Source organism: Aulonocara sp. 'chitande type north' Nkhata Bay, linkage group LG9 (genome assembly GCF_057382095.1).
Source record: "Aulonocara sp. 'chitande type north' Nkhata Bay isolate Kocher_YH1m ecotype deep benthic linkage group LG9, A_spYH_male_GT1.1, whole genome shotgun sequence".
In the NCBI taxonomy this organism is placed as follows: Eukaryota; Metazoa; Chordata; class Actinopteri; order Cichliformes; family Cichlidae; genus Aulonocara; species Aulonocara sp. 'chitande type north' Nkhata Bay.
In genome coordinates, this window is record NC_141352.1 from 16,910,203 (window position 1) to 16,934,762 (window position 24,560).

General features: G+C 39.1%; 1 protein-coding gene across 2 annotated transcripts in view; it reads left to right on the plus strand.

The window, feature by feature from the left end:
- The window catches only part of stau2 (staufen double-stranded RNA binding protein 2), a 109,123-nt gene that overhangs the window by 9,876 nt on the left and 74,687 nt on the right, over positions 1 to 24,560 (plus strand). For both annotated transcript variants that reach the window (XM_086306137.1, XM_086306136.1), the window contains exons 6-7: positions 12,078 to 12,237; positions 17,667 to 17,774. In XM_086306137.1, the coding sequence (XP_086162263.1) occupies positions 12,078 to 12,237; positions 17,667 to 17,774 (268 nt within the window). The remainder of the gene's footprint in view (positions 1 to 12,077; positions 12,238 to 17,666; positions 17,775 to 24,560) is intronic.

Here is a 24,560-nt window from a genome sequence, read left to right on the forward strand (position 1 = left end):
ACATTCATAAATCATCCAAATAATTTTTATGGTATAATAAAATCCATTTTCATTTTTAATAGGCTGCTTGCTGCTGTGCTTTGTTAGTCACTTTGATGATTAGAGAGGTTACATCTGCATGTTGTTTTTGAAACGCCTCCCTGTACACAATGATGCCACTGCTAAGATGATCTGCGTGGGAGCATAAACAAAAAAGACGAACTCACGGTGAATTAAAAACTCATCCTCAGGATGGTTGCTATAAAAAGATGGTTTATTCTGTGATGCTTTGTATGACGCTAACCTCTTTCGGGTAAAAAGAGTACATCTTCGAGTGTTATTTACTGTTCTTGTTCTTTATGCTGTAAGAACAGTAAGAATGCTGTTGTTCTCACTGTTCTTGATCAGTTGTACCTCCATGTCCACAATTTATTATAAGTAGACTACAGTACTTGAACATATTTAAAATGTATGCAAAACTTTAGCTTTGGAGGTGCTCATATGGATCCTGCTGCTGTATGATGCTTAAAGGTATGTAATTAACACAGAAGAAAGACTCCTACAAACAACTGGAGGGAACAAATTTAACTTTAGGTCCTGTGAAAAATTACATTCAGGGTTTACAAATATATCAGGTATAATTTTATATTTTTTGGTCTATACACAGGCCTCAATAAATGCTGCATATTCCTCAATTGTTGAATGTCACATCATGTAAAGGGTTAATCGCCTTACAATTGTGCTCCAGACTTGGTCTGTAGCTGTATGGAAATGTCAGTGTAAAATCACTTTCATGTAAGAACTATAAGAAGAGACAGTTGCAATGGAAGGATATTTGAGTACCCTTCCCATGCCTTCAGGAAAACGGTATAACATCAAACAGCAATGACAGCAGCACAGACACAAAGGGCACACACAGACACACAGGTGTACTTTGTCATCTACATTTCTAATTGGGACAACCTGTCCCATTGAAAAGGCAAATCTGCCCATGAGCGCTTTTTTATATTCAACATTTCATGTCATCTCCTCTACTGTGGAGGTATTAGATATCCTCCGAGGTTCCCTTTGCACACACAGTCATCTTTTTTTCACTCACTTTCTCCCACTCAGGTTTATTTTTCTGTAGTGCTCTCTGGCCAATTGGGCTTTGTAGTCTCAAACGGCCTAATCGGGACACTGTGTGCTCTTTTGTCCAGTAAGGCATTACAGATACAGTTTTCTTGCCCATCCAAACCCCCCAAGGTAAACTTCAGAGGAGTTACTCCTATTGCATTATTCCTTAAAAATTTTCCACATATTCGTGTGTGTCTCTAAATCATAAATTACATAAGTAGATAAATTAACATTGGCGGAAATCCAGTCTAAAGGATAACATGTCTTAATTGCACAAATGGGTGTAAACTCATAAAGCAGTGTTTTATTGAAGAGACTGGGGGTGGAGGAGTGAAATACAGATCCAACATAAACAAATGCTTGGAATGATTTGTGCTCAGCAGACTCACTGACAAAGAAGTCTGGGCTCTCCTTTCATCTCCTCTCTTCTGAGTGGATTTTCTTGTTTGTGTATCCCTGTGTGTCCTCCTCTCCTCCTTTTCTTCCTTGATGCATTGAATTTAAAAATGGAACTGAGGCCATGATGTACAAAGTAGGCTAAATCAGTGGAATCACCTTTCATAATGCTGCCTTTTAGGATGTTTGTCAGGGGGAGTCAGAGGACTAAATAGGCATTTTTACAAAGAACTGACGTCTGTGCATTTTTCGCAAAAATAACACTTGAATCTCTTCTCAAGAAATTGTGCACTTTGCTGCAGCGCTCAAAGCGATTAGCCTTACCTCCTTAGTTGCTGTGCAATATCAGTACTTTGCAGTAAACATCTGTCAAGAGGAATGGTTGACGTTCCTGGCTGTTTGCTGAGTAATTTGGATCGCTCTTTATTTAGGGCATTAGACACCAGAACCACATAACACGCATCATAACATCTGCACCCATTGTTGGCATGGTTCATCACGGGTTAATGCACATCAGCTCATAGGGACACATTACTGTCCTACTTTCTGGTGCTGCAGAGTATTAACAGCAGCAATTTCATTATGTTCACCCATTATGTCTGTAAATTGGAGTGCACCTAGTGTAGTCTCCAGAAAAACTCCTGTAGTTTTTTGTGATCTCATTTAGACTGTTAGATTATTTCTTAAACATTGCCACCAGGATACGGATTGGCAAATTGCACTTAAAGGTGTTATACCTGTAAGAAGTGTTTCAACTGTTTTGTAGATAGACATTTCCAGTTTAGTTTATAGTTCAGGGCTACACCCAGATGTTCTAACCTCAGTCGTTGTAGGCGGATAGGTTCCTGTTTCTGGGAAAACAGATTCAAAAGTTTTTTAAACCACATTTTGAACGAGGTCCACATCACAATCATCATTCTGCTGCAGTTGGATCCATCACTGGAAGATGTGACGAAAATTACAGAAATATCACAAATCTATTACAAATTTATCCTTGGTTTACTTTGAATTGAATAAAGCCAGCAGCAGACACACGGTTGAAATATGCATCTCCTCCTTTTTAGGAACTGTCATCTTGCATCATTATAATTTTCTTCAGAGCGTGCAAAGTCAAAACAGAGTTTGTTTTTTAAATGATTCTGCATTTCTTCTTTGGTGGTCCTACAAGTGGAATCATATCATCCAGTCTTTATTTTACATCCTGTACAGTAAGTAATTGACACTGTGTTTCTTTCTCAGCATAAGCAAACCACAGTTCAGCCAAAAAAAGGGGAAAAAACACTTTTAAGCACACATCAGCAGGATATTTGCTTGTTTAAACAGCTTTGTTCTCATCTGGTTGAAAGACTCAAAGAGCAGTAAGCAATAAAGAGAAATAAATAGTATTGCCTAGAACATTGCCTTTGTCGATAAATTAACTAGTTAGCCTGCTGCTAAATCACTAAATTTGCTATTTTTTATTTCTTTATTAGTTGTATAGTATGCAAATATTCATACATACTGTCTCCTATCTGATGCCTGGAGCACTCAATTAGAGTGCTTCATTAATTTTTAGATGCATTAAATGGCAAAAATTGTGCTGCATATTGCTTTAGAGATGTTGGTATAAAAATACAAAGTAAAAACTGTGACAGGCATAATGGCTGACACAGAAACCACATCGTAATAATCTGGCCATAAGAAATTCGTAGTATTTATTTTCAGAAAATGGCATGAGATTTTAACAAAGCAATTAGTTTTTCCCTTTTAATGACAATGAACATAAAACAGCAGGTCTCAAAGTAATATTCTTAATGAGGACAGAAGGCTCTGATTTTATGCTGATCCTCAGCCAGCCATTCCTCTCAGTCACCCAAGACTTAACAATTGGCACTAAAAGGGCACAGGGGCTAAGAACTGTTTCTTGCTATGTCACATAAATGCACAAGTGGTATAATTGGTTTGCGCACACTGGCACAGTCTTCTGTGCTTAAGAAGTCAGAATTATTCACGCGATGCCTGTTTTCAGTCAGATTATTAACGAATAGACTATTTTCCAGTGGTTGCTTTTATTACTAACCTAATGAAATCAAGCCTTGTTTTTTGTTTTACTCTAGCACATTAATATTTTTCCCTGGAGTATGCTACCTGTCAGTTTCGCTACTATAAATGATACTATCATGTATGGAAACAGTACTTAATGCACCACTGCAGCTCAGCAATAGAGCGGGCAGGACCTACACACAGCTGTGATGGGAGTACAAGGAGGGCACCAAGACAGCACGCTGATTACAGAGCATGCACAAAGAGAGCTTTAATCTCTTGTAGAAAATGAAAACCACAACAGTAAAAACAATGAACACTGTAATTTTTGACAATTTAATTAAAATAAGTCATGAAAGCTTTGGTTTATGCACAGCGCCTGTTCGTTATTCCAGATTAATATCTTCTGTCCTTAAAGTCGGTGATTTGAGTTGTCCATAAGAGACACCAGCTGTCTGCAGTACAAAGACACAGCCATGCATTACACTGGAGGAATATGAGGGAGGAAATAGATTGCTCCCATGGTGAGCTTTAATGAAAATCTACAGAATGTAAGGTTTAGTTATATTAAATCTCTGATTTAATGCAACGGAGAGACAAACCAGTCGATGAATCTTGAACAAAAATCTATGGGAAAATTTTATGTCACTGAATGTGGCAGTTCTTGTGACATATTCCACCCCTTCCCCCCAAAAGCCAGTCATCTGCAGAACCTAGAAGCACTAGCCAATCATCTTGGCGTCGTGAAGCACTCTACATGCACAGTAGAAGTTCAACCTATGGGGCAAAAAAGCTTTTTGAACCTTATTGTGATGGAAAGTCACCAAGACTATTAATTGTTTCTTAGCAGAGTTTACTGGTGACTCTACATGGACAGCTTTTTCTCTCCCAGTTATAATGAAAACTGCCGTTATGGCTCCGTCAAGGGCTAAGAGTGGCAAGACTAGCTTTTAAGGGATGCTAAATGAACTATAAAATGAGAGCTTCAGTCTTAGGTCGACACTTTATTTTACTAAAGTTCTCTCACTGGACACCTGAGTGATTTGACACGTTGTTGTATGTTTGATGTTTTTATATTAAAATGCCACGAGATTCTAAATTCTATAACACTAAAGGCTTGACAGCAAATCTGTTTATCTCTGTCACAGTTGCCTAATGGAACCACTCACTGAGTAGCACTTATTGTGACTTTTGTGAAACTGACACAGATCCTACACACTCTCTCTCTCTCCCATTATTCCTTTCTGTTTCTGTTTGTGCTTTCAAAAACCTCCCTTTGTCTGTATAGTATTAAAAACAAAATCTAAAGCCAGACATTGTTTTAAGCTACATTTTCAAGCCCCTTAACCAAAAGCTTATTTTTCATTTGTATAGATTTAGATGGGTTATAAATTGGTGTTAGGGAATAAACAAATGCTTTCCATTGACACTTTCAAAGCTCTGGGTGGTCTTTGGCTGTCACTGTTTTTGTCTAATGATCAACATAACAGAGAGCATTTATGCATACTGGACACTTTAGTGGGTACGCCTTGCTAGGTCTATGTTGGACCTCCTTTTCCCTTCAGAACAGTCTTAATTCTTCATGGCTTCAACAAGGTACTGGAAACAGTCCCCATTTTGCTCCATGTTGATATGATAGCGTCACACAAGCACTATTTTACCACATTACCTAGAAGTGCTCTATTTGATTGAGAGGCCAAAATGTTCCAAGAAAATATCCCACTCTACACCACCAGCAGCAACCTGAACCATAAATACAAGGTAGGATGGATCCATGCTTTTATTTTGTTTACGCCAAATTCTAACCCTACCATCTGAATGTTGTGGCAGAAATCAAGACTCGTCAGACCAGGCATCGTTTTTCCAGTCTTTGTCCTGCTGTGCTCTTCTGCTGCTGTAGCCCATCTACATCAAGCTTCAACCTGTTGTGTCTTTTGAGATGCTCTTCTGCATACTTTGGTTGTAACAAAGGGTTTTTTGAGTTACTGTTGCCCGTCTTCTGTGGTCAGAGCCTCAGTTGTGTGCCTGATATAACCATATTAATAATAGCCGCTCTTAGTGACATCAGAAAGAGCCAAAAGTATCAAAACTTGTAGAAACTTTGGCTTCTATATGTTGATCCATTGATCAACATCTATCCATCGCATCCATCGGTATAACAGTATATATGGGAGAAAAAATAACCCTGAATTACCCAGCGGTTTTAGATGCATTGCAGATCCCCCTTAAAGAACTTGAATATATAATAAAAACGTCTGTAGTGTTTCATACAAGTTATTAACAAAAGAAGACATTGGCCATGGACATATTTGAGTTAAGCACCCATAATCTTTGTTTTTGAGTTTCATGTACAGGGGGCTCCAGAAATCATGCTTAATGAGCAATTAGAGCCAAAAAAAATGCTTTCATTTGGAACCACTCCTCGAACATCACACTGGATCAGCTTCTCCCATGTGGATTAGTGGTTTGTAACCTCAGACAGGGTCCAAAGAAATCTTAATACACAACCTAACACCATGACACTAGATGTTTTGAAAACTGTGTTTACTTGACAACATGGGCTATTTTCTCACACCGCTTTGTATTTTGCATGTGCAATCGCGTGAGGCTGAAGGGAAGGAGAGCAATCAATGATGGACACAGGGAATGAAGTATGGAAGTTGGGAGGGAGAGAAAACAAGTAAAGGTCTGGCAGGAGTTTGGAAGAAAATGCAGCTGGTGGAAGAATGAGTCTGTCCAAGTTTTTGTATTTTTTTCCCCCCAGATCTCTGTCACCCTTTTGCTTCCAGTGCAGTCCCATCCCCCTTCAAAAGCTTAGTGTGTGTGTAAATGTGGTTCCATACATACCGCTATTCATGTTTGTATGTGTGGTTAGCAGATCTTGGTATTAAAGCTCAGTGACCCTGGAAGACAAGTAGGCCAGTACCCTCCCTCATTGATTGGCCCACTTTTTTCTCATTGCAGCATTTTGTTGTAGCAGACTTGTTACCTTTTCATCCCATGTATAAGAGGAACACATAAACGATGCTTTACTTACTTTAAAGCTTTTGGTAGATGGGCTAAATGGAATGGGTCTCAGTATTTTTCCTTTGTTAAAACAGAGCTTTTTTGATTTTCCTTATTTTCTGTCATGACTCTTATAATCATTAATGCTCAAGTTATAAAAATAACAACATCAATGAACGTGCAAGTAATCTTTGATCTTAAAAATGCTCTAATGTTGAGTTTCAGGAAGTTTTTTCGAACCCTTTCTCCCAGTGATGTCAGTGAGAGTAGAGAGGGCCCATTATGGTCGCCACATTGGTTGTTTTGTGAGCCAACTGTGACATCACCACAGCCCTGCCACCATTTATACAGCCACCGAGGGCGCTCCAGACTTGCCGCTGTGAGCACAGAGGCCCCACCCACCTCCCGTTGAAACCTTCTGTTTGAGAGGGGCATCCAGTCAGATGAAAGCTGGCTAATAAGGAAGGTGAAGGATATAAAAGAGCTGGTTTCAAATAGTGGATGAAGCGAGTGTCTTTGTAAAGATCCACTTTGAGTTAAATAAGGTTTATTTTGAACTGTGAGTGAAGCAAAGCTACATTATTAGAGTCTAAGAATTATTCTGGAAATGAGCGTAATAGATTTCTTTCAAATCTGTAAAGCCCATCTTTGCTCTCACAATAGCTTTAACTCATCATGTCAGAGATTCCACAAGTTGTTGTAAATATTCTTTCTGGTGAATACTGACTTGACAGCGTCACTTCCTTTCTTCGGAGTCGTCAGCTGCATTTTCATGCTGTAAATCTTTTTTGTCTGCCATGTCCCAAAGGGCTTCTTTTGGATTCAGATTCTGGACTAAACTCATTGCCTTGTGAAATTTATGACACCGGTGTGAGGAAAACAGTTTTCCTTTCAAGCTGTAGTACAATTTAATATTAAAAGTAGTAATTTCAAGATGGTAAAGAAGTGAGAAGGTGATGCAACTTCTATTTAAACGCAAAACCATGATGATTGGTATTAAGGGGCTCATAATTTGCCACATAAATATTTCGCTCACCATTAATCACCACTTCCACCATCTTGTATTAATCTTATATTAATGTTTTGTTCTGCACTGTTTCCACTGAAAGTTATGAAGTGTACTTCCTATAAGAGGGCTGGGGGCATGGGGCGCACCAAATTAGGCTTTGTTAGTCAAACATGTTTGAAGAGAGTACGGGTCATCTTGTCTTAGCCGTCGCTCAACAGCTGATTTAGAGCTTTTATAGTAAAAAGACTTTTGTTAGAGAAAAAATACTCTAATGTGAAATGTGACCTATGACACCATACTGATACTGGCTAAAAATACTTTATCCCATGCAATACATGTTTTTTTAACCATAGTGTAGTGGTTAACACATTCAGTTAACACACAAAGGACTTGTGTCTCCTCCCTGCTTCAAGACGGGCCTAAATATTTATGCCAAATCACTAATATAGATCCATCTACTGTTGCGACCCCTTAGAAATAAGAGACCAGCCAAAGGAAGCTTTTTTAAAAGCATATTTTAAAGAACATGTGTGTTATATTTAAGACGCACAATCAAATGAACCCAGCAGCATAGATCTATGCCCAACTGTAAAAATGTTTTCAGAGCAACAGCTCAACACAGAATCAAATCTGCAAAAAAAAACAACAAATTCATCTTTCCACTGTAAATGCGTTCATTTATATGCAACATGCACTTTTATATAACAAACGATATTGTTGCGCTATATTTTCAAATAACTGAAGAACAGTTGAATGACATCATGATAGTGGAGTGTTTCTGAGGTCATGCTTACCTTTTTGTTTTTTCTCTTTCTGCCATCTCTATAAGTCCTTGAGCCATCTTGAATTACATTATTGATAATATTGATTTTTATTTATTTATTTATTTATTTATTTTTACTGACTGTGCAGAATTGATTTGATTAATTTGGATGATGGGTCTCGTATATTTAATGATGCCTAACTTGAAAAATGAAGGCAAGGAAAACTAGCTTTAAGTGTGATACATTTTTATTAAATTTCCTGTGGTAAAGGCTCTCTGACAGTGGTATTTTTCTCTGTGTGAGTGTGTGAACATATCGTTAGTGTAAGAATTTACAGATTTACAGGCAATGAAAACAAGTCTGTTACTGTGAATATAAATATACTGAGAAATAATAAAAATGTCAAGGTAGAGGCTGAGAAATCAGCTCATTTAGGAACATATATAACATATAACGATTTAGAGAGGAAATACTTTTCATGCAACTGAAAATGGTTTCCAGCTCAAATGTCACACTGTCATTTTTAGTGATAATTAATACGCCAAATGTCCAATTTCCCAGCAGGCCTGTGTGTGGCCTTGGAAGAAAAAAAACTAGAACCTTTGAGTGTATCTGTCTCTTTGTATGTTCAGACATAAGTCTTTGAATGATTAAGATGAAAAAGTAATATCACATGGCCAACATCAAAGAGAGCCGCAGGGAAGGTTGTGCCTTCAAAGTCAAATTCATTACTCACTGCTGAACATTGATGAGTTATCATTTGATTGAGCTGCAGCATTTGGGTTTTTTTTCCCCTTGAGTCATAACTAGATACGCACATGCACTCATCTGCGTCATCAGCCGACACAATTTTTGTTTTTTTAATAGTTTTTCTCTTCCTTTTGAGAATGTTCAGATGTTCTGGTTCGATTTGCTCTCTGTAGCAGTAATAACAACAAAAATAATGATTGATAAGACAGACCATGCTGGTTTAGCTGAGGTGTTTCTCTTTCGAGCACTAATGTGATTTTCCTGCCGTGTGTGTGTAATTTTTTCGGAGTGTATATGTGCTCGCCTGTGTTCTTGGCTTACTTGCTTGTGTGTAAGCCACTACTTTCCCACGTTGTGGAGTCGAGTCTCCCACAGGCATCCCTCCACGTCCCCCTCTCTCTCTTCTCCCTTTCTTTTCTTTCCCTTTCTTCTTCTCTCCTTCTCTCCTTCAGTCTCACTCCTCTCTCTCTTTCTTACCCCTCTTTCTGTTCTTCTCTGCACCTGTATTCAGTGCTTCAGCCCCAGCTGCTCCCGTCTCAGCTCTGCGCTTTTGGCTGGAGCCCATGTTGCACTTGGCATGTCCTCTGAGACCCTGGGGCCACACTTGACGTGTGAGGGCCAGACAGGCCCCCGCCCAGGGAAGGCCCCTGTGGCCAGAAGTTGAGAGCAGACGAATGAGAGGAGGCCTGTGGGCTGGAGAAAGACCTGCTGGAATTCTGGGAGTAATATGCTGACTCATTCTTAGGCCTGCTGAGCAAGACATTAAGAAAATTCAAGACAAAAAAGGGAAAAAAGGGAGGAGAATTTAAAAAAGAAGCAATGTGTAACTGTAACAGATATGTTATCTTTAATCATTTTGAAAAGAAATTCATGGGGAAAAGCTGTAATGCCAAGTGAGTCATGTTGTTACACAAAGAGGTTCATGATTGTGACATTTGTTCAGATGCTTTGGATTGAGCTGTAATGTCAACAAACTCCAGGAACCTGTAACAGAAGTCTAACTTGTGAGTGTATAAAATGTTTTTAAACCCTAATCTGTGGCACAATCAGCCAAATATTTATACATTTTATCAAGTTTCATTGGTGAGTCGTGAAGTGTTGAAGTCAAAGTTATGCCTCTCCCACTCATTTCTTGTTAACTTGAACTAATCTCTCGGAAATGTTACCAAGATGGTTGCCAAATGGCTCGAATTTCTTCTAGGAGACCTTTGTGATGCTGTAAGTAATGAACGAATGTTTTTATTGAACACTGTAAAACAATTATCAGTGTTAATCTTAATGAAGTCTTCAAGTTAGATTTTATTGTTGGTTCTTAATTACATAGGCACTTGATGCAGTTTCCATCAGTTATGGTAAAATTGGAATTTCCAAAGTAATAACATCTTGGAACAAGGCAGGAGTCGATGAAGAATTTAAAAGTAAGAGCATGTTTGTCACTACGTCAAACACTTGGCCACAACTGTCCACAGTGAATTGTTTTTGACTAAGAAGGTACTTACGGTTACTCCCATGTTTCCCCAAGAGATCACCAACGTGGATGGATCCTAATATTTAATTTGGCACAGGTTTTGACGCCAGTTGCTCTTCCTCACCAAACCCAACCATTTATTCGAGCTACTGGCACTAGCACAGTAACTTTTTAAAAAATGTGTCTCCTCCCTATCTTAAACTGGGGAACTTTTGCAAGTAAGGTGAATTTTTAATGATGACACGGTGGAGCCACTGTAATTTTTGAGATTAAATCCCTGAAAAATATCTAATCCCCAAAAGGAACTGAAATAAAAATGAACTGAACTGAACTGAGGCCATGATCCCCATATTGTGAACCCCAACTCATATTGTGTATATGGTAAATTTCAGTATGTTGTTAGCATTGTGATGTTATCATTAGCTTAGTGCTCCACTGTTGGAAGCTGCTAGCATGGCAGCTCTTTGTGTTGTTGTACTGTACGACACTAGATAATAAATTAATGATAACATAAGGCCTTGATACCTTTTCATTTAATAACGTGCATGTGTGCAGTTTGTTGAGACAGAAACTGCAAAAGTTTCCATTGCACGCTGATTTTCCTGTCCAGCATCATCAAGCTTCTTGGGTTTCCCCAAATTCCCACACGCACCCAATCAGTTATTTGGACTATGACACCAAGTGGGATGTTGCTCTATAGAAATGTGAACACAGAAAAAAGGAAAGCTGTATATCTCTAAAGGCAGTTTCAGTTTTCTACAACCAGTCGTTGTACAAGACAAAGATGTCACTGTATTTACTTAGTATAGATATAAAAGGTTACGAAAAAATTAAATACAGTTTGGGAACCAGACTCGAGTCAAGACCCATTTCCATAAATCTTAACTGCTCCTATCCATTTGTGTCGACCACATATGGTGTCTGTATGTCCTCATGAGTATAAGTGTAAATTGGCAGAGAAGAAAGTGAACAGCGCGGCGGATATTAAAAAAAAACGTCTCTCTTCTCTTATTAGTTTTCCCACTATTTCTCTTTCCTTGTCCTCAGTCCAGCAGACGTTCTCAGCCCTTCTCCTACTGACCCGGGAGGGGGGTATCACACACGCAGACCTCTAAATCTGCTCAGTGACAGCTCAGTCCCACTCTGTCAGGACCCAAAGAAAGAGAGAATAATCTATGTTTGGGGCAAGAAGAAAGAAGAGAGGATATATGTCCCTGCGCTTTGTTTTGCATGCCTGAGCTGAGATTCAATAGCACTGCATTTTTCAAGTGGTTGGCCAACAGGCTATTGTGTAGTAATTGACCCTGATGAAGTAGTGGGCCTTTAATTTGGAAATGGTGTAAACGGTGAGAATTGATAACTTGGCTCATTATGTTAGAGCCAGTTCTTTCCCTAGCATCTGTTTTTAAAGCGGATGTAAACCTTCGCTTAAGGTTAAGGCGACATATTGATCGTTTAATGTCCTTTAATGTGCACTCCTGAGCTGCCATATTTTGCACTACTAGTTTCGTGATACATCTTCTCTTCTTGCTAATGTTTTTTTGTGGGTTTTTTTTTTAAATTCCAGGTACCATTATCCTGTTCCTAAGATCTTCTATGTGCAGCTGTCTGTAGGGAGTCATGAGTTTATTGGTGAGGGACGCACTCGCCAAGCAGCCAGACACAACGCTGCCATGAAGGCCCTGCAAGCCCTCCGCAATGAACCCATCCCTGAGCGGCCACCACAGGTAAACACGCGGAAACACATAAAAACAGAAAGGTTACAATAACATTGCATATTTCCCAATGTTTAACCTGCACTTACTAAGTTCTACTGACTTCTGACTGAGTCTTATTGACTTACGGACAATTTTGGACAACCAAACTTGTGAATGTGATAACTTGAGAACAAGTTGATGGAAGATTTTTAATTCATTCCATAGATGCATCTACTGAAAGTCTCAGACAAGTTCCACTCTCAGTGACCTCGACCTCAAGGTCATAGGTCAGAGGTCATGTTTTCAGAAAATCTTCTGAATGTGATAACTCAAGAAGGAAGTCACCTAGGATTGGTAAATGGACTGGTTCTCATATAGGGCTCCTCTTCTCTGAGAATTCAGAGCGATTTTATGCAACTTGCCTCATTCACCCATTCATACAAGCACTTTTTTTCTACACTTTTCCTATGTAAGTGCTTTCGAACATTCACACACCGATGCACGCTCCGGATGCATCAGAGAACAACTTGGGGTTTGTATTTTACCCAAGAATATTTGAAAATCGATACTACTGGTGCATCGAATGGAAGGCTGATGGGTAGCATCTGAACATTCTGTGATTGTCTTACCTGGATGACCGAGCATGCATCAAGACAGTTGTACTGCCAGGTACACGCACAGAAAATCATGTTAACTGTTGACATCCAGAGTCCATCCAGGACCTCATAGATTTGAAACAGATTCAGAAATTCCTCTACAAATAGTGACGTAGTTCTCAGAGTTCATATTGAAATTGTTGAAAGCGACATTGAACTTTACTTTGATTTGGTTCAGAAGTAGGATTGACTAGAGTTCAATGACTGGACAGTAGTCCTGTTGGTCTCGTCACTTTTTCTGAGAAAGTGTTTTCATTATCCAGTGTACTTTCTTTACAGTCTTTATCCTTATTCTGGGGAGTGTACACACATGGAGTTGGCTCGTACTTATATTTGGGCATGTTGAAATACACTGAAAAAGAATTGAAACTAGTGGTGTTCAGTACCATGAGTTTCCTACTAAACCGATACCAAATAAAAGCCCTGGCTGCTATTCATGATATAAATCTGATACCTGTTCTGCACAACAAGTATCACTGTCAGTATCAACGTGACGGGTATTGCTTTCACCTAGTGTAGCAGGACCTACTACAAAGGCAGTTTTGAGTACTTTAGTGGGTCTTTGAATGACTCTCTGGAGGTCTGGATGGATTTTAACATATAGATTCACAAAACCTTGCAGCTTTGAGAATCCTCAAGTTATAAATATTTCTTCTGCATCAAAGTAATCCAGTGGTAGCTGTCAGTCCATCCGATTATAGACAACTTAAGGGGAACATTCGGTTAAACTGGCAAATGTAATTTTCTAAAATGTACACAAATACAACACAAATCAACAGAATTCAGCTTTGAGAGCTTTGTACATGCTTTCCAGCACCCACGAGCACACAGTCTTGGACATCTTATGGCTGCTTTCTAAGCTTTGGCAAAGCTAATAAACACTTAGATTGTTCCTCTGTTCTTTGGAGCCTCATCTGCAGCTTTCATCCTACCCACTGTTATAAACGCCTTCATTAATTAAAGGTGGAAGGATTTTTTCTTTATTTTGATTTGGTGTTGCTTAGAGGATGCCTCTAAATCATGTTTTGTAATATTTCTGCAGTTGCTAAGATGATTGCATATTCACCTTTCATCAGATTGAATCCAGATTCACCTCAGCTCTAATTACTCCAATGTATAATTTAAGCCCTGCAATCTCCATAGTTTTAGTTTGCACCTGGCACAGGGTTATTTTCTCTTCCCCTGTTTCTTTTTTCTTGTGCTTTTCTTTCTGCCTACTCCCAGTGTCATTGTACCTTTCCAGAGTTTCCCTCGGGCATAGCTGTTAACTGTTGTTATCATCTCCCACCGGAAATCGAATTACCCCATATCCTCACAGCCTGGCATCGCTGATGGTTATTCAAAACGCTTTGGCTCTTCTCACTTGCCTGCCTTGCTGTCTTGTGGCGTCGGCCTCCATAAATGAGCTCTTTGTTTGCTGCTGCTTCTGAGTCTTGATTTACAAATTGAGGAACATTCTGTCTACAGTATACGTCTTTCATTCTGTCTCTGCATGAGTCTGTGTGATCCTACATGTGTAAGTGGGCGCCCTCCGGCATAAAATGTTTCTTTTCACCACGGGCTGTCAAACCTTTATTTTGAGGAAGACCGCAGGTAAATATCAATGACACTGTAATTATACTGTTTATACACCAGTGGGGCAACAAGATATATTCCCGGGAATCATAAAACACCTGCAATTTTAATGATTAAATGCTTAAATGAATGACTATATCCCCACTAGTGAGTTTAGCTTTGAGCTAGCCTTCGTTTCTTTATACTGTGGTGGGAAATTGGGAAATAGGTGCAGTGACCTATTAGAACATGCAAACATGCAGGCCTGAACTCTCTTAGAAAAGCTTTCTTGTCATTTCTTTAAAGGCACAGTAAGTAATTTTTTTAGTTTCTTAATAGAAAAAACAGATACTATACTCATAAATATATGTTACCATATAAGTTACCTCTTTCAAAAAAATGATGCATTCTCATAAACGTACTAGCCTCGAACCATGACAGAGACTCCACTGTGACTGTAGACCTCTCTCCTGACTCCCTCCATACATATTGACAGTGATGATAGGCCTGATGACTGTTCTTTTGTCCTCCACTTTATCAGTTTCCTCACATTTTTTTTAAGGAGATACTGCACAACATCCTGGAGTTGGGACAAGTGTTTGGTTAGAAGTTATTTGTTGGTGCAAAAAGACATGGGAAGAGGAAGTGTTTTTTGCATCAGGCTGCTCATAACAAATTGTTTCTTTGCTAAATTGTATGTTATGTGTAGATGCACATGCACTCATTCTTCCTTTGATTTAGGTACCAAATTAATTACACCTGAATGATCCATAGGTCAATGTTAAGCGTCTTAACAAACAAAATATTCTCTGAATAGGTCAGGTAAATTGTAAAAGCAGGTAATGTCCAAAGAAAAACTTTGAATTCGTCAAGACTGCTTTCAAAAATTACAAGAAAGCCTGGCTCCTTGAAACAAAGTTTAAAGAAATAATAGCTAGGGCAAGATTTTTGCACAGTTCTGTATATGCATGTTGCTCTGGGAAAAGTTAAAAGCTCAAGGTGCAAGCTCTGTGAAACAAACAAGCTTGCCTTTAATTTTACTGAATTTCATTTTCATCCTCTGGGAGCCCCTTCTTCCTATCCTTCGATGATCCCTTTTAAAATCAGTTGACCTAAATATAAAAATGAAATGTTTTTCTTCTTTTCATTGACAATAGCTACTTCAAGGTGATTGGTAATATCTGAGACTTCTGTATGGGTTCTTCTTATACTTATATTTATATACTATTATATAAATAGATGAATTGCTGGAATCAGAGTTAGCCCTCTATTTGTCTTTGTCACTGGAAGGTTGCCAGGTCTGCTTAGTCATTCTGGTTTGCACCCAAACTTATCGAGCAGCTTGTTAATGCAGCTTTGAGATTAATTTATGCTATTAATCAAATATATCAGTGAAACAGAAACATGTGATCATGATAAATATGAATCCAAATTAGAACTGAAATGAGAGCAGTGGGAAAAAAATGAGATGTGCTCTGAGTCACTTTCAAGTTTCTCTCATGTCCGTGTCTATACAGGGCATTAAGCACATTAGATATGTATTGTATAGTATAGCAGTGCTTATTTATTAGTTAGCCATAGTTGTGACAAATAAAAAATAAATACCAAACAAATCATTGTCACCACCTTTTATTTTTTTAAACCTAACCAGCTCTCTAAGGTTCTCTTGAGGGAGTAAAACTGTGTCTTTAAAATGCTATTAATAATAATAATGGCATAAAAAAAGCATTAAATTGCCTTAAATTAAATTCTGATCCATTTTAAATGTTTTTTGTTTGTGTAGAGGGGGAATAAGTAGCATCATTGTGTGCTACTTATGCCCTCTCTACATATTTAGATCACGGGATGAGTGTCCATCCTTAAGGCCATGTTATTTTTTAACAGCCTTTACTCCAATCAGCAGCAAGTTAGCTTTGTTTTGTTTTCACATTAAATTTATTTCACATTTCTGTTCTGAAACTTAATTAATACTATGTAACAAAACTGTTGCTGTTTCAGCCTCAAGTTTAGTCCTCATTCTGTTTGAAAGGTCTAAAAAAGACTTTTTTACCTGCTTGCAGGTATAAACAATTTTTTACAGTTTACAAGTTCTTTCTCTTATCCCTGAGTTGAGTTCACACTGCTATGTCTCCAGTTGCTAGTCCCCGACCAATTGGCAAGTAGTTGCTGAAAGTTGCTGGCAATTGCTAGGCAGCAACAGCTGATTCATAAACCTGTGACCTTGTTTTTATGTTTATGATCAATATCACACTAATGTTACTGTGTGATTAATGCCAATCTAAGTGTCTTAGACCAAAATAGAATATGGCGTATATCTCAGCATAAGTTAGTCACACATGCCTCTTACCATCTGTATGGGTGAATGAGGCAGGAAAAGGAAAGGAGTCCAAAGGGAAAGACTGCAGTCATTCAGAGTTAATCAGACAAAAAGTGAGACGGCTACATTCATCAACAGATAGCACCAAAAAACCCCTTGTTGTGTGCCTGGTGACGTGATATCTGTGTTGCAAACTAGGTTTTATCATCAGCAGAGGATACTGTGATGACAAATTGAAAGATTTCAATTCAAACATTAATGGGAACAAATTTAAGAATTACTGTAAGTTGCTCTTATCACTAGCTTCGTAATTTCAACCGTAAGTTCAACCCAGAGCCGTCATATGTTAAGTCCAGAATTGCTTCATAGGTTAATTAGTTTTTGCTTTTGTGGGAGACAGAAAATAGTTTTAATTTTTAACGGTGAAATGTCATCGAGCCTGTCTCTTAGATATAAATGTGTGATTCTCCCCGTGAGCACTGATCCTTTGATCTTAAGCTTTTCTTGTTCTCTAGTTTGTTTTAAGGAGGACACAGTTTACGATGTTCACAAATTATAACTGATAATTTAAGCTGGAACAGTTTTTCACTATAAAAATTTCAAATTTAATAGAAAATCAATTTAAGAGGCCTTCCAGTGCAGACAGAGGACCACCAGTCGTGTCCATGTAACCAAGTTTTTAATTCCATATCAGATAAGGATTGTCTCTAGAATACAGACAAGCTTCTCGTTGTGGCAGGTTGGCCGACGTCCACACTGCTGGTGTGCAGTTCAGTATTGTCCATGTTTGATGACATGTCAAACATTGAGTCACTGTTCATTGGAAATTGTGAAAATAAAAAATAAAAAATTCGTTATCATTTTACCATTGTATCAAATGACAGACCTTTGTTAAACATTTCCCTCTTTCGAATCTTGTATTTGTTTTCCAGAATCCAGAGGAAAAGGGGGAGACGGAGGAAGGCGCTGATGCCAGTAAATCAGAGATCAGCCTGGTCTATGAAATTGCCCTCAAGAGGAACTTGTCTGTTAATTTTGAGGTGAGAACGATATGAGAAATACCCACAAGGATATGTTCGTGCAATGTTATTATTATTGGTACCAAGGGGAATTGCAAGTTATGATCTTCCTTGAAGTAATTTCAGAAGGAATGCAGAATGAAGATAAACTGTACAGTGAGATGATGTGTAAATAGTCGTGGTGTCCGGGGTTTATGTAATGTCAAAATGTGGGAAGTGTTTCTAAAATTGTTTTCATCAGTAGCCGTGTGAAAAGATAACATGCTGGAATTTGAAGGAGTCACGGTGGGAATCCTTCATTAATAATGCATTTTTTTATTATTATAAGGACGGACGTTTCCTTTACTTATGCGTCAGTGAGCTCTGTTATCTTAGTGAGACACATTACATATGAGAGTGTGTTTCAGTGCGGTTATGGAATTGATTAAGCATGTGGGAATGGATTCAGTGGTGTGGTGTTGTGACTGGTGACTCAGCTTAGCTGGTGCTAATCGAGTACAAACCCCTAAAAGACACTTTACTTTATTAAATCACATTTCAATCTAGACACCCATCCCTGCCCAGAAGGCAAAACGGTTATACAGCACAAGACTGCAGAGCTTTGTTCCATTATTTGAGTGCTGTGCTCTCTGAGTAGGCTTTATTTGTACAAACTTACTGTTAAATTTAACTATGATGACAGAATCACACCATTCAAAACTCTGCCTCTTAACTCGTTTGTTTTATGCTTAACTAACTTAAATTCGGTTCCTGAGTCAAGCTCATTGTACTGACTTTACATTGTATCTGATTGTTAATAGACTCATTTAATAAGGCTTTAAAACCAGGCTTATTTATGAATGAACTTTACTTACTAGCATCATCTGCTAAACCAAGCTTCAATATGTTATCAGAATTCTGCCTTTTGCCATTAAAACAGGGATTACATGTGTTTCTGAAAACCTGAGTAAAGGCACTTGGTAATTCTGTGCATTTGGCTCACTTTTGGTTTTACAGTTAAGGATGTGTAATCATTGTATTCAGGGATTTTCGTTTTTGTGAAGTACATTGTCTGTCATGTCTAATGCCACCTCAGGATGGGCTTTCTTGGCATACAGTAGTTTCTGTTTCTTAATCACGGCTGCTTCTGGGAAAAGCTTTTTGCATCAGCTGGTAAAACCCGACATCCAAAACTTAAAACATTGTTCCCCTCACATGGTCCACTGGATATGACCAGGATTAAGTTCCTTACTAGCTTTGCCCGACAAGATTCCTTTGGATTCTACAGGGAATCCTACCACATCTTTTCTGACCATTAGAGTCACAACACAACTTTTTTTTTTTAGTCCATGAAATCTAGTGTGTCCTTGTATGACCCTCTGGTTCAGTGCTCCTTGGCTTTCACCATATCTCAGCTGACTCGTCCAATATTCTCTCCCTCATCGCTCCCCACTTCTTCTTCTGCACTCAGCAAGGTGCCAAAAACAAGAGAGGCTCAGTTTACAATGTGTGCCCCCTCCCTTCCTCCACAGAGTTCCTCCCTTCCACCTCTCTTACATCAGTCCCAAAATTACAGAGGGCAGTTCCTCACAGACACTAGGGGATGTGAAGATGGGCTGAGAGGAAATGAACTGTAAGGAGAGGAAGGGAGGTAAAATCTTCTCACTGTGTTTACTTTGCTTGTTAATAAGAGTTTACACAACAGTGGAAAAATTATCTGCGAAGCTATCCAATCCTCCCTTTTTCCTTCCACCTTTCAACTTCTTTGTTAACAAAATGTATTTACTCACTAGGGTATGGAATGGCTACCCTGTGAGTCCTACCTTGCGTTTAACCAGAGGAATTACACTTACCTTCCTGGAATTGCTATTAATAATTTCATCCAGCTAAGTCTGGATTGACATGATTCATTATCTGTTATGTCTTTGTCACTGGCAGCAGTCATTTCACTTTCATTTTCAGTCCCTCCAAACTGGAGGCTGAGAGCAGCAGTTTTTAAAAGAAGAACATAGCCACATTCCTCCGAGCGGTCTCTCCTCTGCTCACTGTCAGTCTGGAGACAAACTGTTCATTACTGCTGTCTGATGAGCAGTAAATCAGTAAATATTCTCCATGTGCTTTCTCTCACAACACTTATTCTCTTTCACCATCTCCCTACATTTCTGTCAACAGTTCATTTTCTTTGACTATTTCACAAGTTACGAGTTGTGTGCGCTTTTTGACAGCAGCGTTTAGCTTGGTTTGTTTGGTCTACCCTCTACTGTAAAAGGATATCATTATTTAAATCAGAGGGATCAGGTTCATTTTTTTTTCTGCGCTACATCAAGCAAATGTTGAAGTGTCAGATGGCAACAAACAGTAATCAACAAATTATTTATTTTTAAATAAATGAATAATAAATAATTGGAAAAGCATGTGATTACATATAACAAGGCATTTGAATCAAGCGGCAACCTCTAGGGATTAAACATTAATGCAGAAATACAAAACTTTTCAGTCCCTCCAGTGGCCTCCTGATAGCTACCCCCCACCCCTCCCATCACAGACTCCCATTTGTCTTTGGTAATTCAATGTTGAACGTCTTTGTTTTATTTTCAGCCATGAAAATAAAACAAAGACAAATGGCCACACACATTTAAAAAAGAAGAAGAAAAAAATACTTTAAAAAGGGGAAATCAAAGAAATAAGTAAATGAAGGGAAAAAAGAAACATCCGTCCATCAATTTTCTTAACTGCTTATCCAGTTGCTGGAGCTGCCATTTGGCGATGAATGGAAAGAGGACTGAAAAGAAAACCCGGATACAGTTAATCGAGTTGAATCACTTTACAATAGAGTTACCTTCTATTTGTGTCACTTACATGTGAGAATTAAATTATCCTGAAGCACTTGAACCCCATTTTCCTTATAAAAAGACAATCATATTCTCACTAGTTTACATTTTTCGGTAACACACTGATGAAGTGTCACTAAGTAAAAGGATAAACTACTAATGAAATTGTGAATGTAACCCAATTATTTAAGAATTACACAATAAGATATCACACTCAGTACTTTGTTTGAGAAACAAAAATAGAGAGCACTTTTTGATGGATCTCCCCTCATTAAGAAGTAATTTGTTAAACTGCCGCTAAATTAAACGATTGTTCCACTGACAAGTTGACTTGAACCGGCAATTTTCTTCAGAGTAGTCACTGGTGGCAAGACTGTTAGCGTTTGATCTGTTAAGATTGACGGCAGTCTTTCTAGACGTGGAACTCCATAAACCAACATACTAGATAATAATTAAAGATAAAACTAAAGAAAAATTACAAGCACAGAGATTGAAATCTATCCTCTCCCTCTCCTTGCATAACATACATTTCTCTTTCCCTCATAGCTTTCATTTCTCTTGAGCAGATTCACTTTAATCCCCACTCTTAGATGCAGTATGTTCTCGCTCTGCCAGTATGCTGTGGTTGGAGATCAAGTGTGAATTACTAAATTACTTGTTTTTATGGATTTCATTTTGCACACTTAGTCCATTAAATTCCAACTAAGTTGACAAAGTTTAGCTTTATGTCTTTCCTCTTTACTGAATCTTCTTTGATGCACACCCTCGTCTAACACACATAGATGCGTCCCACATAAAACAGTAATGGTCATCTCTCATGTGAATGCCTTTCACAGAAACCATGTTTTCACATCAGCTCATCCCTGCCCTTACTGTTGCATGAAATTACCCGTGAGTCACTGTTAGCGAGTGTCTGCTTTCCCATCCCTCTGCAGCGATGAGGGTCGTTGCCACCCTGAGAGCCAGTTGGCTCATTTAATCCCCCCGTCAGGCAATATCAAACAGATGTCAGCATCAAAGAGGAACCAATCTATAAATCACGGCTTGTGTGTTGGATCGGAGGCTCCTTTTCCAAGGAGGACACAAGAGAAGAGGGTCCGAGCCAAGAACCACCCATCTTACAAGAATCAGCTTCCCTCAGGGCTTGTCCATCCACCACTCATCACAAAAGAGCCTTTCTTCCCTTTACCAGTCCCTACTATTGTCCTACCCTGCTCCCATAGCCTCCTCTTCTAGAGTACCTGAGTTCTCGCATGCTCAAATCCTCAGACTGCTCAGGGTATTAATGTCCCCACGCGGAGCTGGAGACATGATTGAATAAGAACAAATAAAGAGACAAGAATAGATGGGATTTTTAAAAAAAAATCAACATTGAATTACCAAAGGTTTCCTGTATACAATCTGATCCTTGTCATTAGGTGGCAGACGGGTGTGTTTGTCTATTTGTTTGCATGTATGTGTGTCTGACTGTGCGTGTAAATGAATGGAAGTGCTGAAATCCCATCGGTGTGGCGCAGATCCCGTGTCATCTGCCAGGAGACTGACTGCAGCTTGTCTGCCGCCATCGTGTGCCAAGAGTAGGTAAGATAAGATAAGATAAGATAGAACTTTATTAATCCTTCGGGTGGGTTCCTCTGGGAAATTCGACTTCCAAAAAGCACAGCAACGACCAAAGTTACAGTTACAGAATTGTTATATATATATATATATATATACACACACACACACACACACACACACACACACACACACACACACACATATATAAATACAGAGACAAATATAAATAAAATATACAAAGGGGATAAATAAAATAAATAGGAATAAAAAATAAAAATACAAGTGAATTGCACATTTCAAGTATTGAGTCTATTGCACTGTTGACTATTTACAAAAAGTATTGCACAAGGTATTGTACAGTGAGGTGAAGAGGCACTACAGCTTAGTTGTTCCCCCCTCCTTTGTCCTCCTGTTTCCCCTCCCTCTCCCCTCCAGAGAGGAGTTAAACAGTTTGATGGCGTGTGGGACAAAGGAGTTTTTAAGTCTGTTAGTTCTTGTCTTGGGGAGAAGCAACCTGTCACTGAACAGACTCTTCTGATTGTTTATGGCCGTGTGCAGAGGATGCCCAGCATTGTTCATAATGTCCATCAGTTTCTTTAATGTCCTTTTCTCTGCCACTGTCACCAGAGTGTCCAGCTTCATGCTGACCACAGAGCTAGCCTTCCTGATCAGTTTCTCCAGCCTGCATGAGTCCTTCTTTGCTGTGCTGCTCCCCCAGCACACCACAGCATAGAAAAGTACTCCAGCAACCACCGACTGGTAAAACATCCTCAGGAGCTTCCTGCAGATGTTAAAAGACCTCAGCCTCCTGAGGAAGTACAGTCGGCTTTGGGCTTTTTTATACAGGTGCTCTGTGTTGCATGACCAGTCCAGTTTATTGTCCACCCACAGCCCGAGGTACTTGTACTTGTTGACCACCTCCACCTCCTCCCCCTCTATCTGAACCGGCAGTGGACCTTCTCTGGACCTCCCGAAGTCCACAACCAGTTCCTTAGTCTTTGAGGTGTTGAGTTGCAGGTGGTTTGTGTGACTCCATGCGACAAAGTTCCTCACCAGACTTCTGTACTCCTCTTCCTGATCATCCCAGATACACCCCATGATGGCCGTGTCATCTGCAAACTTCTGAATATGGCATAATTCAGAGTTGTAGCAGAAGTCAGAGGTGTACAGGGTGAAGAGAAGAGGGGACAGCACAGTTCCCTGTGGTGCTCCTGTGCTGCTGACCACAGTGTCAGACGTGATGTCCTTCAGCCTGACGTACTGTGGTCTGTCGGTGAGGTAGTTGGAGATCCAAGCCACCAGGCAGGGGTCCACCTCCATCCTGTTCAGTTTTTCCTGAAGCATACAGGGCCGGATGGTATTAAAGGCACTGGAAAAGTCAAGAAACAGTATCCTGACCGTGCCTTTTCCCCCATCCAGGTGTGAGTGGGCTCTGTGTAGGAGGTACAGGATGGCATCCTCCACTCCGACACCCGCCTTGTATGCAAACTGTAGTGGGTCCTGGGCATGTTGTACCTGTGGTCGGAGGAGGTTGAGGAAGAGCCGCTCTAGAGTCTTCATAAGATGTGACATTGAATGCGTAGATATATACGCATTGTCTCATACTTTTTGTTGACTTGCCATATGTCCATGTAGGCCACATTTGATCTCGTTCTTTCCATTGGTGACTTTATGTTTTCAATTTAAACAGCACAGATGAATTATAAGCAAGTGGAACACTTCTGGAGGGCTCATGCTCCGGTATTTGTGTGAGTCTGTCACTCTGAAAAACCCACAAAAACACCTTCCTGAATGACAAAGAGGATGAATGTAGTTACAGAACATTGACTTTTCTCTGTTAATTAATGTAACTGCTGTACACATTCAAAACAAGAAATAGTAGATTTCTCACCAAGAGTTAGATGTAAAGATCAATGCCCCTGTAAGATGTGTAAATGCTAAATGGACTAGTTCTATCTGCTTTTTCTACTGCTCTACCTCCTGAGCTACAGCCATCCCCAAAAAAGAGTGAAACATTTAACTTGGCTCTGTCCAATAGTGACAAATTCTGCCTGCCAAAACCAGCTCATTAATTAATTGATGTCATACCTAATTTAATCAGTATGAAAACCAAAATATTGTCTCTTTCTTTTAAGTTTTCTGTTTATGGAGATTATGTGCCAGAACATTTCTTGACTGAGTCTCTGCTTATTCACTAAATGTTAAAGACTTGATGTTCGGTGTGATTAACAAGGAGACACAGAAGGTTTGAGTGACAATAGAACTGAGAAGAGGTTAAAAGGTTTCCTGTCTTGCACATCTGATTATTTGTTACAACAGCATCAAAGACTTGTCTTTTACATATAGGTCCTTAGGTATTTGTAAAAATATCCTAAAGGTGAATTGACAGTCACTTTTGAGCCCTGTTCCCTTGTTTAATCATGTCATACTAACCAGA